We start from the raw sequence: 12,753 nt of genomic DNA, 5'->3' as shown, positions 1-12,753 counted from the left end.
GACTATTGATATTCAGTCACCATTACGAGAACCGATAAAAGATAATATGGCTCAAGAAGACTCAACAATATGTATCATCCATCCAAGAATTTAATCAGTTTCAGGAAAAATTGAAACTTTCTTCGTATCAGAATGGAACAGTGGATAAAGAAAATAGATTAAGAGAAGTTGGTCCGTTGACCTACTTTTTCATTCTTTTTCGATTCAGACTTTACAGAGGACGATTTGTTTCCTTTATCGGACTCTTTGGAGTAGACTAAAATTCGCGAACGTGAATGAATTTGGCATGACAAGCCATGTAACAGAAATTAAACAACACAAAGTAATAACAGGAGACGATGTTAAAGAAGAGTCAAATGATCGATTCAAGATTTCCAAGAATTTGGAATTTTCAAGAAAAACAAGAAGAAACATGAACTCACTTGAAATTGGGATGGGGAAGATGATGAAGAAAACATGCGAGTCCATGAAAAGTCGGATAATGAAGAACGCGTGATCTTGGGGCTGCATTTGTGAAGGGACAGCAGCGATCTCACTCTGAAACTTCCATAAGCAGCCATTCCTCAGTTTTCTTGAATTTCTTGGCTTTTGTCGGAGATGAGAAGAACTTGCCAATTATTAAACTATCAAAAAGAATATGCAAATTATTGAGGGGCGATGATTCACCGTTTCTATCCTTTTATTAACAATGAAGCAGCCTTTTCTTACGGCTAGGAGATATTTTACCAACTGTAAAAACCACGGATGAAATTTGTACAGCTCAACTATTTTCTGTATAATTGAAATTACTTTTTATCCTTTTTATCTTGTTTTGGAATTTAATGATCGCACCGAGTGTCCAAATTCTGCGATATCATCAATAGTTGAATTTATACACAATATACGACATTAAACAGAGGACATTTGCTTTTAACTACAGGCACACCATTATTGTCTTCTTGGGGAAGGAATGGCATGCAAACTCAAAACTTTGAGGTCATTGTTTGAGGAGCAACAGTCAGCCTTCTCAAGGGCAAGAGAGAGTCTTGCCATCGTATTGGAGGGGAAAGCTGGCTGGTATACATCAGCAAATATCTCCCAATTTACAGCAATGCCTGAACCAAAAAGAAAGAAAAAATAGCAAACCCTAGCTTCCTAGTTCAACTACTCAAAAAGGGAGGTCAATGAGCTATTTGATTCCCACTTGGAATTTTGATCATCAAAACTAAATGGACGAGAGATCCTCGTATATTGTCTTGATTCCTGGCCTCTCCGACACCGAACGAATACATCGAAGAGCTATTCCAAGGACCTCTTTCATACCTTTATCTGCCGCGGGGATGCTCATCTCAGGCGTCAATGCAGCATCAAAACAATCTGATCCTCGACCTTCTGCCACCCTCAACCGCACCCAATCTGTCAAATCAACTCCCCCATCTGCACCTGAAACTACATCACCAGCACATTTCCCTGTGAGAAGTTCCAGCAAAATCACTCCAAAAGCATAGACATCTGATTTGAAAGATGGCAGGGGCTTCTTGGACGCTGCAAGTTCTGGGGCACGGTAGCCCAAAACCCCAGCATCAAGAATTTGTTCGATGGTTCCTGATTGGGTCATCAGCCTGTGAAGACAGTAATCGGCTACGCGCCCATTACAATCGGGTCCATCTAGTAATATATTTGTTGCTTTAAGGTTTCCATGGGGAACAGCACGATCAAAATGGAGATAGTTCAGGCCACGTGCAACATCAACTGCTATTTTGAGCCTCTGAGCCCAGGTTAGGGGTGGACCCTTTCTTCCAGGCCGATCTGCCAAAAACAGTGGACTTATTAAAAAGGCAGAGGGTAACCACAGATCCGTGTCATCATTCAATGGGAAACAAGATGCAAATGCATAAATGAAAAGCACGCTACTTGCATTTCCAACAGGCATTATAGAGGTCGGAGGAATAGTTAATTTGCTTCAAGATGATCTCTATGTTGTATCACAAGACCGAATCCTTCACTGAGGCAAGAGGCAATCACTAATTCATGCAGGCAATGGGGACCCAATGCACAAAACTTAAATGAGCGCAGCAGGCTGTCATCTACGCATATCACATCTTCATGGACCTCAACAGTATAAACATGTTTCACAAACTTATAAACCACACTCAGATTGATCAGATCCATAACCAAAAAAGATAATGGACCAAGCAAACTCTGATATAACATTCAGACTGAACGTAACCAACATTGTAAGCAGAGAGGCACAAAACACATGAGAATGGAATGAAGTTATTACCATAGAGAAAACTCGCAAGACTTCCAGGAGATATGTAGTCTGAAAGGATAAGCTTCTCGTGTTGTGTGGGACCCCAGTAGTAACCTCTCAACCCAACCACATTTGGGTGTCTAATGTTTGCAAATTTCTTAGCTTCTTTAGCAAATTCCTTTCTCTGCTTTGCAACTCCTTCCCTCAACCACTTCACAGTCAAGAACAAACCATTGTCCAGAGTTGCTCTGTAAGATGTTCCATGGCTGCTCCTTCCAAGGACTTCTGCTGGGGCCCTTGATAATTCCTCAGCCGTAAATGAGATTGTATCATCTAGAAAATACAGCTCACCTGCAAGCCGATCAGGAGACCTGACATCCAATCTTGACAGGCTCTCTACAGTATATGAATCACCAGATTCGGGTGACCACGAGAAGTGGCTGGTCTTTGATGGAGAGAAACCAGTAATCGCTGCCATTTTCTCTTCAGAACTAATTATCTCCGACGACGATCCTTTTCTAGATGTCACAAGATCCTCTGCTGAAACAACCAAGCCACCAGCACGGTCTCTTCCCCCAAAGCTAGAAGGATTTGTCGAAGCTTGGCGGCTGACATCTTTGTTGGTTACATGTGGCAAAGGCCTTTTTGATATCCGTTTATAATGAATGAAGATTGCAAGAAGGATCAAAATGATTACAGCAACCACACAAGAAACTATTATCACCACTTTGACGATAGTTCTGAAGTGTTTCTTACTTGGATTTCCAGCTGGACCATGACTAGAGCCGGGAGGAGGATTGGGGAATTGCAAGTCAGAATTGCCAGGGTAGAAGGAAGATAGAGGAAATTTCCTCAAATTTTCAGGCACAACACCAGAAAGATCATTATATGATGCATTAAAGCTTTGAAGACTGTCAGGCAAGTTCCTTGGCAGTTGCCCGGAGAAATGATTCCGCGAAATGTCTAATGAAATTAGGGTAGTGATATCACCTATGGAAGTAGGCAGGGAACCAGAGAAATTGTTTCCTCCAACATTGATCACTTGAAGTCCGGTTAATGATCCAAATGAATCAGGTAAGTAGCCATTAAGCTGATTGTTAGAAAGATCAAGAACATGTAGGTTGGAATTATTAGAGAGAGGTGAAAAATCAATGCTTCCAGAGAGTATATTGCTCTGTAGGTGAAGTTCATTAAGAGTAGATGATGTCAAAAGAGTGGTTAAAAGAGGACCGCTCAACTGGTTGAAGCTGAGGTCCAGGGTGGTGAGTTTGGGGAACAGTGTGAGGACTTTTGGAAGAGAACCATTCAGGAAATTGTGAGAGGCGTTAAGGTAATTCAGACGCAAGAATTGAGCAGTTACCTCTGGAATGGACCCTGTCAAATGGTTCTGGCTGAGATCAAGGAATTCTACATTTCCCCATTTCAGCAGCCTAGTTAAATTTCCTTCAAATTGGTTTTTTGAGAGGTCAATCACAGCACAGCTTCCCGTCAACAGCGGCAATTCACCAGAAAGCATGTTGGAGGAGAGATTAAGGGTGTGTAATGTTGTTGTCGTAATCATACTTATGGACCCTGTCACATAAAATAATCTGTTGGTTGTAGCTAGTGCAAGATTGAAGAGCTGGTGAAGGCATGAACAATAAATTCCATACAATAAAATCAACCAGTCCATAATTCTAGAATATTGCAATAAATAATCGGCTACAGTGATGGTAACTATAAAAAACACTCTGTTTAGTAGAATCCAGTGCTAGAAATGGCAGGGCAAATTCTTAATGAAGGAATGCGTTGTCAATAGTAAATGTACCTGATAGGTTGTTCCCACTTAGGTCCAACTCAGTTAACACCAAAGAATCTCCCTTCAAAAGGTTGTTAGGAATGGGACCAGAAAATCTGTTGTTACCAAGTTTCAGGACTTGAAGGTCGTAAACAAAATTGAACCCAGGTAATTCTCCAGAGAGCTGATTGTAGCTCAAATCCAAAACTTTCAAGCTCCCAAAAGTCTGGGCCTCACCACCGCTGATGAGTGATCCTTCTATCTGGTTGTGGCTGAGATTTAAATGCTTGACAGATGGAGAAATACCCACGAGAAATTTCTGCTGCTCCTTAGCAGAACTGACTAGCAAATTCCCACTAAGATCAATATGACTTGCTGTAGTAAGTAGCAAGAATTCAGGATCAAATTTACCATCAAGCCTATTACCATGTAAGTCAAGCACATCAAGTTGAGTCATCAGCTCAAGCCCTTTAGGGATGCTTTTCGTGAAGCCATTTAGAGACAGATTAAGATACACCAAACCTCCCAACCTTGTCAAAGACGACGGCAACGGGCCAGAAAGGGAATTGCGGCTCATATCTAAAGAACGGATTGAGGCAAGTCCAGAAATTGCGTCTGGGATTGAGCCCGAGAAGTTATTTCCAGCTAGTGACAGGTTTTTTAAACTCATTAATTTACCAATCTCAGATGGCAATGACGAGAAGAACAGATTGTCGGAGATATCAAGATACTCAAGGCTCTTAAACTCCCCGAGATTGTCCGGCAACTTACCAGAAATGGAATTGTTTGCAACTGAAAGTTTTACAAGCATGGTTAGATTTGAGAACACACTCAAATCCGCGTCTGCAGACAATCCTAGATTGTCAAGAACAACGGCCGCAACATTACCACCATTACACATAATCCCATTCCAAGAAGAAGGGCACCCATTGAAATCAATTGATTCATCATTCCATGAATCAAGCACGAAACCCGTTGGGTCGTGCTTGATTCCTTTCTTGAACTCGAGAAGCGCCAAAATATCCTGGGAAGGGAGCTGCCCCAAGGAGGAGACAAAACAAAGACCCACCAGAAACAGCCTAAATATCCTCATTCTAAACCCAAGTAACAATGTTACTATCCACGAACCAAAACAACTATTCAAGTTGGAATTTAAAGAAAATGCTCTAGGTTATACAGCATCCGGGAGCAGAAACAGCAACCCAATGAGTTTAAGCACAAAAGAGAGCAAGAACACCGAGCTCTTAACAAGATATGCCCACCTGGAAATCTCAGAGGCCTTAGAAGCAAATATACAGACGGGAGATTAGCAAAGCCGACAAATGACGAAGGGAACAGCAAGGAATGAGTCGCTTATGGAGATCTAACCATAGGAAAGGTCAGCATTTCCTTAACATGGAATTCTGGCGTTTGCGAGTGAAAACTATCCCTTTAGAAAGCTTCAAGCTTTTGGGGACAGAGGGCTAAAGTTTCAAGTACTTTGGAAACACATCCAAAAAAATGCACTAAAAACAACAATTTTCAACTTTTGAGCAGAGCTGAGAACATTGGGGTATTGAAGAAAAAGGCAAAAGGGTCTTCAAATCTGCATTATAAGCGCATTGAAGATACTGAAAACGATTAACCCAGAAAACACTCGTGCTTTCAAAAACCCTAAAAATGGGGGAAAAAAGATGAGCTTTCTGGTAATTGCAGTAACAAAAACCCCACTACTTTTGTCTCTTGTTAATTGATTTTGTTCCTATTTTTTACGTCGTAATCATCCCACCAAAGCACTCACTTGGCTCTCTCTCTCTCTCTCCAAAAAAGACATGTGGGGAAACCCAATACTCACAACTCTTAATTATGTCTCGTTCAATTCTTTGGAATTATAATAACAAAAATTATGGTTAATCTTTAATTGCTATTTAGTTACCTTAAAAGAAAGAAGAAAAAAGACAAGTGTAGCAGTGGTGCAGAAAAAGGACAGAAGAAATAAAAAAAAAAAAAAAGAGAAAAGAAAAGAAAAGCAAAATAGTAGCGGGAAATGAAATGTAATTAACCCGCCAAAAAGGCATGCGGGGAATCTTGATTGAAGCTTGTCATGGTGGACGTGAAGACGAATCATTAAATCTAGTTTTTAAGATTGTTTGGGGTCCTTTTCTTTTTTTTTTTTTTATTGGAAGTGATGCCTTCCTGCCAAGTAGTGAAAGTGGAAACAACAGCAGCATCGGGTATTGCAAGAGTGATTGGTTGTGTCAATGCCCCTTTTGACTAGGGTTTTCTATTTATCCTCCTCCCACCCACCCCATTACCTAAATTTTTTACTATTACCCTATCATTTCCCTTTGTTTTAAATCCTCTCTCTCTATCTCACTTTGTCACATCATTTTTGTTTATGCCTATTTATCTGACATGCTATTTCATATATAAAAAATTACTTCTCCTTCGTACACGATAGATTTGTCACACTATTATATTATTTTTTATAATATTATAATTTTTATTTTTATTTTTTATTTATAATATATTTTAAAATATAAAATATTATTTTTATTATATACACACAAGAAAAGAACGATTTGCAACTATGTATATAATATAAAGTTGAAACATAGTTGTTTTGGGAAATTGATGGCACGGATGGCCACACTTCAATATGGAATAAAAAAGAAGGGTAAATTACAAAAGACTCCTAGTAAGGTTTGTTATAATTATAAATATATTTTTATTATTTAAAAAATTATAAATACGTTAATAGATACCCCTTACAATGAAATGTCATAAGGAGATATTTATTAAACTATTTATAATTTAAAAAAATATTTATAATGAAAATGTATTTATAATTATAACAATCTCAACAGAATCAGTTATAATTTACCCTAAAAAAATGATGAAGATTGAAGACAAAAGAGAGTGAAGGAATAATGAGAGAAATTGGAGATGCGTAGGCTCAAGGACATTGATGGGCGCACAGTCACAATAGTCGTTAGGGAAGTGATAGATAGCCCATTAGATCTGGAACTCGGCCCAAACCACTGCATTGTCACAATCCAATCTCATGGGAACTGAACTCCCCCCCCCCCGAATGAAATGCGTTAGAATGCAGTATACAATACTTGGGAAATAAAGGGAAAAATTATTACCTAAATTAAGTTCGATTGAATTAAACGAATTACTGAATAACTATGATATTCTGTAATTCATTTGCGATATGATTGATGACGCTTTGTGAACTTTACGTCAGTGATGCGACAAATGTATTTAAATCCACCATCCCAATCGGATTTAAAATTTCCCAAAAGTGGGGGAGAGCGCAGATGTCCAAAATCAAAAACGGTAGCTGAGGAGAAAAGTTGAGACTTCCATAAATACAAAATATGAGGATGCACGCAACAACAACAAGAAACCAAACTCATTACAACTCAAAAAAGTATACAGATGTAACAACACCATGAAACAAATCCTGTCCAAATGCGCTACTCTCCCTCCATCGCAGTCATTCAAGCTCTTTCACATAACATTAATGGAAGACGGACGACCAGCATTTGATGCCAAAGCCTAAAACACAATGAAAAACAGCATACATAATCTTCAATGCCTGATATGCATCATGTTGATTCAGACATCAAACAAGAATAAAAGAATTCAGCCTGATTAATTTTAAAGTTTCTTGAACAAGTAATCCTTGCTCTCAATGCCTGAGGTGCATGCACATGGAAAATTGTGAAAAAGTATTTGCAGAATGCGCGGATCCATTTCCAGCATAGCCTCTGGCCTTCACCTTCCCTGTTGGTTTACCATCTGTGAAAATTCATCGACCCCAACAGCCATGGGATCCATTGGATCTCTATCTGTCCTTGACACTGATTCGCCATCTTCCTTAGTTTTAATCTCTGTACCAGTATCTGAATTTGCAGCGTCGAGAACCTCCTCAGATTCTCCCTCGTGAATAGGACCCAAATCCTCAACTATGGAAACGGAACTATCTCCAGCATTGCTGCGCAACCAAGCTTCGTGAAGCTGTAACACATATTCCAAGTGCCATAAAACTTCTCCCATTGTCGGCCTGCTCTTCCCCTCATCGGCTAGACATTTCTCTGCAATATCTCCAAATTTCACTAATGATTCTGGAGAATAATTTCCTTTGAGTTGAGGGTCAAGAATGCTTTTGAGTGATTTTTTCCTTTGCCAACGCATTGCCCATTCTGCAAGATTGATCTGGTCTTTCGGCAATGTTGGATTAATAACAGCTCTTGCACAAACAACTTCAAAGAGGACCACGCCAAATGAGTAGACATCGGATTTTTCAGTCAATTGCTGCCTTCTGAAATATTCAGGATCGAGATAACCAAAGCTTCCTTTGACAGCAGTGCTTACATGTGTGTGCTCTAGTGAAGGGCCAGTCTTGGACAGCCCAAAATCAGCCATTTTAGCATCAAAGTTCTCATCCAACAATATGTTGGTTGTCTTGACATCCCTGTGAATAATACCTCTCTCTGAACCTGTGTGAAGGTAATGCAGTCCTCGGGCTGCACCAATGCAAATTTCTAGTCGTTGCTTCCAACTTAACGACGGTAAGTCACTCCCGAATAGATGACTCCTGAGAGTTCCATTAGCCATGTACTCATATACCAAGATCATTTCGTTCTGTTCATCGCAGAATCCAATCAAAGACACAAGATGCCTGTGCCTTAGTTTGGACAGCATTTCAATCTCGGTCTCAAATTCTTTGAGGCCCTGCTGAGATTGGGGATTGGATCGCTTAATTGCAGCAAGGGTGCTATCATCCATCTCTCCCTTGTACACCTTACCAAATCCTCCAACTCCAATGACTAGACTTTCATCAAAATTATTGGTTGCTGCTCTAATCTCTGTTAATGTAAAACGCCGTCCAGATCTAACAGTACCAAATTGTCCATTCGGATTCTGGTAGCTAGTTGATCCTTTTGCGTTGGTGGTACTGTTCATGACAGATCCATGGAGGAACAAAGGCCGCCAACCGGGGGGGCTCTTCTTGGCATCATTGTCTTCTCTTTTCTTTCGACAGAACCAGACAATTAGCATACATATAGCTGCAAGTATTGCAATGGAAGCAATACCTGCTCCTATGCTCACCCAAAGGATCAAACTTCTGGACGTTTTCTTCACTTTCACATTGCTGTAGGTTTCTACATAAGCTAGATTGCCATTGCGACTAAGCTTGAACACTTCCAAACCGTTCAAGAGAGCATCAGTTCCAGCAGAACCTGTTGTAGGGTCAGGACCTAGTTGTATCCAAATGGTGTTGCTTCTGGAGGAAATAGAATCGACATAATCCTCATGATACGCCTTGTTCATTCCTCCAGCTCGAACATAGATGTCAAAGTTGTCGGCGGCAGTTTTGTTGTCCACGAATATTCTGAAAATCCTTTGATTTGGCTTATCATAAACCAGTTCGCAGAAGTGCAGGCGGACCAGATACTCAAAATCTGGATCAACAACCAACTTCCACGACATGTTAAATCTCTTCTCCATGACTTCAGTATTTGTCAAAGTTCTCGCTGTTTCATACACCAGAAGAGGAGCCACGGCAGTGTTGTTTGGGTTGGCATAAGTAATATTAGATCGGTTTCTTATTACTGAACCAGCATCTGCATTGATCATGTAACTTGAATCTGCTTCCCATGTTCTCCACAAAAGCGAATCATCTGAGGGTTCAATAGTCGAACCACCAACGTTCAATCTGTACATGGTTTCCATCCCTCTCATGTTCAATGAGCTACTGCCACCATTTGCACCCACTCTGCTCACTGCATCCGCAAACAGCCTATTTCCCTCTGGAATAATTTCGATTGCATTCACAAAACCGAATGACCCTTTGGATGGAATGAAGTTCACAACCATCACATTTGTGTCAACAGAAAACAGGTACTCCTTCAACAAATAGAAATAGCTGGAATTGGCTCCAGACCCTAGCAAGTTCAAATTCTTATCCGAAATCTCACCAGGAACATTAAACTCCGAAACTAGCCCCAAACCATTTGCCACAACAGAGAAGTAAGACTCATTAGCATTATATCCATCAAATGCCAACGGATAAAAGTGAAGCCTAAGAAAATAATCCCCATTTGGTATTTGAAAAGTATAATTCAGAGTATCGGTAAAAATTCTAGCAGTTTTGTAAAGTGGCTCATATACTGGATCTCCATTGAACATAGTAGTAGAGGCCTCAATTCCTGGGGCACTGAGGGTGACATTGTTCCTGGGAGCTGTGTCACCAACCCATCTCCTTCCATCAACATTTGCACTGGAATTTGTCCCACAATTTATGAAAAACGAAGTCGTCTGAGCTTCCACAGAGGGTGCAACCATACACATAATCAGCAGAAGCAATATGCCGAAGACCCCTGTTCCCTGGACCTTCATCATTCACCCCTGCCTGAACCTGAACCAACCCAAGATTCTTTTTTGTCCCTGTTTCTCACTTTTCCTTGTCTTCACAAATTCAACACCCGATACAAGCACCAGCAATAAGCACTCCAACACAAAAGGGCATCAACAGAAAGGTGAGAAACCCTATTCTTGAATCACACACCACTGACTCCCAATCAGACACAATTTTACTTCATAAGGAACCTATCCAGTGCATATATTTATCCTCACTCTCTCAATGAAAATCCTCAAAAGCACAAACCAAATTCAAGCATAAACACTTACCTCTTCAAACAAAAAAAAAAACCCACCAAGAACTTACCTCTTGAGCATTAAAAATTGAAAGCCCAATCAGTAAAGCAGATCTGAGCCAAGAACCCAAAAGCAAAAAGGGCAAGAAAAGGGACTTTGAAATTGCTAAGGTATAGTATACCAAGATTGCCAAGATACAATCTTTTCTTACTCTTCAAATCAATGATGCTGAAAAATGATCAAAGAGAGTATGAGAATCTGATGGTTGCTGAAAACAAAGGAGGGAGTTTTCTTGAAAATTATTGGAGAAGATGGAAAATGAAGTTCCAAAAAACAGTCTGGAAATTATATCATGTCATATTGTAGTGTCTTTGTTTTCTTTTGGAAAAGGGTCGAGAATCTTGTGCAAGCATATCTGTACTACTCTACTTTATTACACATAAAAATAATAATAATTAAATATATATATATATCTATATAATTTCCTTTGGTTTTGAGTTGTAACTGCGTTCAAAATCTGGAGACGTTTCTTTAGCTGAAATTTTTAAGAATTTATTACGGCATTAATAAATTATGATTATTTATATATTGGGTGTGGGTGTGTGAGTTTGAGTGTGAGTGGGTGGGGTTGGGTTGCCAGAGCATGGACCTCCATTATTTGATTTTTGGGGTACCCAGCCTCACATCACATGCATTTGTCTGCAAGAAAATCAACACACTCTCACTTCTCCCAATTTTACCCCTTGTGCACTGTGATTAAATAAAGTCTACTCTTGTCTTCTTGCCTTCTCCGTACCAATAGTACCCTTCTGTACCTGCTCCCGCCCCTGCCCGGACATTACAACGCGCTAAATAGGCTCATTAAATCCAACCTGGAATTTTTGTTTCCAAAAACCTGCAGTGAACAAACAATGCTTTTAATTCTTAATTTTAACACATCTATATATCAATAAAAAAATATAAATATATTTAAATTCAACTCAAGGAAAAAAATCAAAAGCAATAAAATTTGAACTATAAAAATAGCGGGATAATGAATGATAGAGAAGACTTTTCTATATTATAATTATTATACTAATATTCTTCATAATGGGCCCATATTCGGTGTGCTTTTATTTTTAATTTTCAGTTCTCAATAAAAAAATCATGCTCCGTATTTATAGTTTTTGTCAGATCAATATATTTTTTTATTTAATTAAAATTATAATTTTATTTGCTCCCGTTAGTAGTGATGAATCAAATATTTTTTATTTAAATGAAATTAATGATTATATATACTCTTTTATTGATTTAAAACTATTAATGATGAAATAAATATTATTAATTTATAAAAATAAAAAAATAATTAAAATGAGAATCATCGTAAAATAAATATATTTTTTTACGTATATTAGTGTTTCAAAAATTAAAAATTAAGCAAGCACGAGGCAACAAGAAATTGCAATATTTTATATGTGATAGAAATGGTGTGTTTTTACTCGGAGTGAAAAAGTATATTTTGATTTTTTACGTATATTAGTGTTTCAAAAATTAAAAATTAAGCAAGCACGAGGCAACAAGAAATTGCAATATTTTATATGTGATAGAAATGGTGTGTTTTTACTCGGAGTGAAAAAGTATATTTGGACTGAATTACAAAATTTAAAAAAAAAATAATAAATAAAAGATGAGAGTAATGAACAATGCATGTGATTGCATGATTGATTAAGGGACTGAATTGACCTTATCATCTTCCATTTCCACTGCTAAAATTTCTTCAATGCTTTTTCTCTGTCTCCCAATTTTGGATGCTTTCTCAAACAATTCATACCAACCATCCATTCACCATTTTCTCCATATTTATTACATTTTTCCACCGTCACATTATTTTATTTTATTTTTTAATTATTGATAATTATATAACTACATTAATACCTCAACGAATTAAGTAAAATATATTTATTTGTTACTAAATATCATATATACTTTCAAAAGTATTTTATTTTATTTTATTTATATTTGACATATTAATAATAGTGACAAATATCCTACATTAAATCAACATTTGGTACGTCGCACCTCACATAAGATTTGAATTTTGTCGGTAAAATACGTG

The 12,753-nt window shown here is 38.3% G+C and overlaps 3 protein-coding genes across 3 annotated transcripts in view; all 3 read right to left on the bottom strand.

Moving 5' to 3' along the window:
- Positions 1 to 668, bottom strand: part of LOC105175798 (probable 3-hydroxyisobutyrate dehydrogenase, mitochondrial) — a 4,947-nt gene extending 4,279 nt beyond the window's left edge. Inside the window, exon 1 of the mRNA XM_011098391.2 lies at positions 423 to 668. Coding sequence (XP_011096693.1) covers positions 423 to 560 — 138 coding nt within the window. The 5' untranslated portion in view covers positions 561 to 668. The remainder of the gene's footprint in view (positions 1 to 422) is intronic.
- Positions 882 to 5,833, bottom strand: LOC105175797 (probable LRR receptor-like serine/threonine-protein kinase At4g20940). The gene is made up of 3 exons (XM_011098390.2): positions 4,041 to 5,833; positions 2,264 to 3,805; positions 882 to 1,788 (listed from the first exon to the last, which is right to left on the bottom strand). The coding sequence occupies exons 1-3, from the start codon at positions 5,101 to 5,103 to the stop codon at positions 1,205 to 1,207; spliced, it is 3,189 nt and encodes a 1,062-aa protein (XP_011096692.1). The 5' UTR covers positions 5,104 to 5,833; the 3' UTR covers positions 882 to 1,204.
- On the bottom strand, positions 7,314 to 11,049 carry LOC105175796 (probable receptor-like protein kinase At1g30570). The gene has a single exon (XM_011098389.2). The coding sequence runs from the start codon at positions 10,401 to 10,403 to the stop codon at positions 7,773 to 7,775; it is 2,631 nt and encodes an 876-aa protein (XP_011096691.1). The 5' UTR covers positions 10,404 to 11,049; the 3' UTR covers positions 7,314 to 7,772.

This window comes from Sesamum indicum, linkage group LG12 (genome assembly GCF_000512975.1).
Source record: "Sesamum indicum cultivar Zhongzhi No. 13 linkage group LG12, S_indicum_v1.0, whole genome shotgun sequence".
Lineage (NCBI taxonomy): Eukaryota > Viridiplantae > Streptophyta > Magnoliopsida > Lamiales > Pedaliaceae > Sesamum > Sesamum indicum.
The sequence above is the reverse complement of the archived record's forward strand: the minus strand, read 5'-3'. Positions and strand labels throughout refer to the sequence as shown.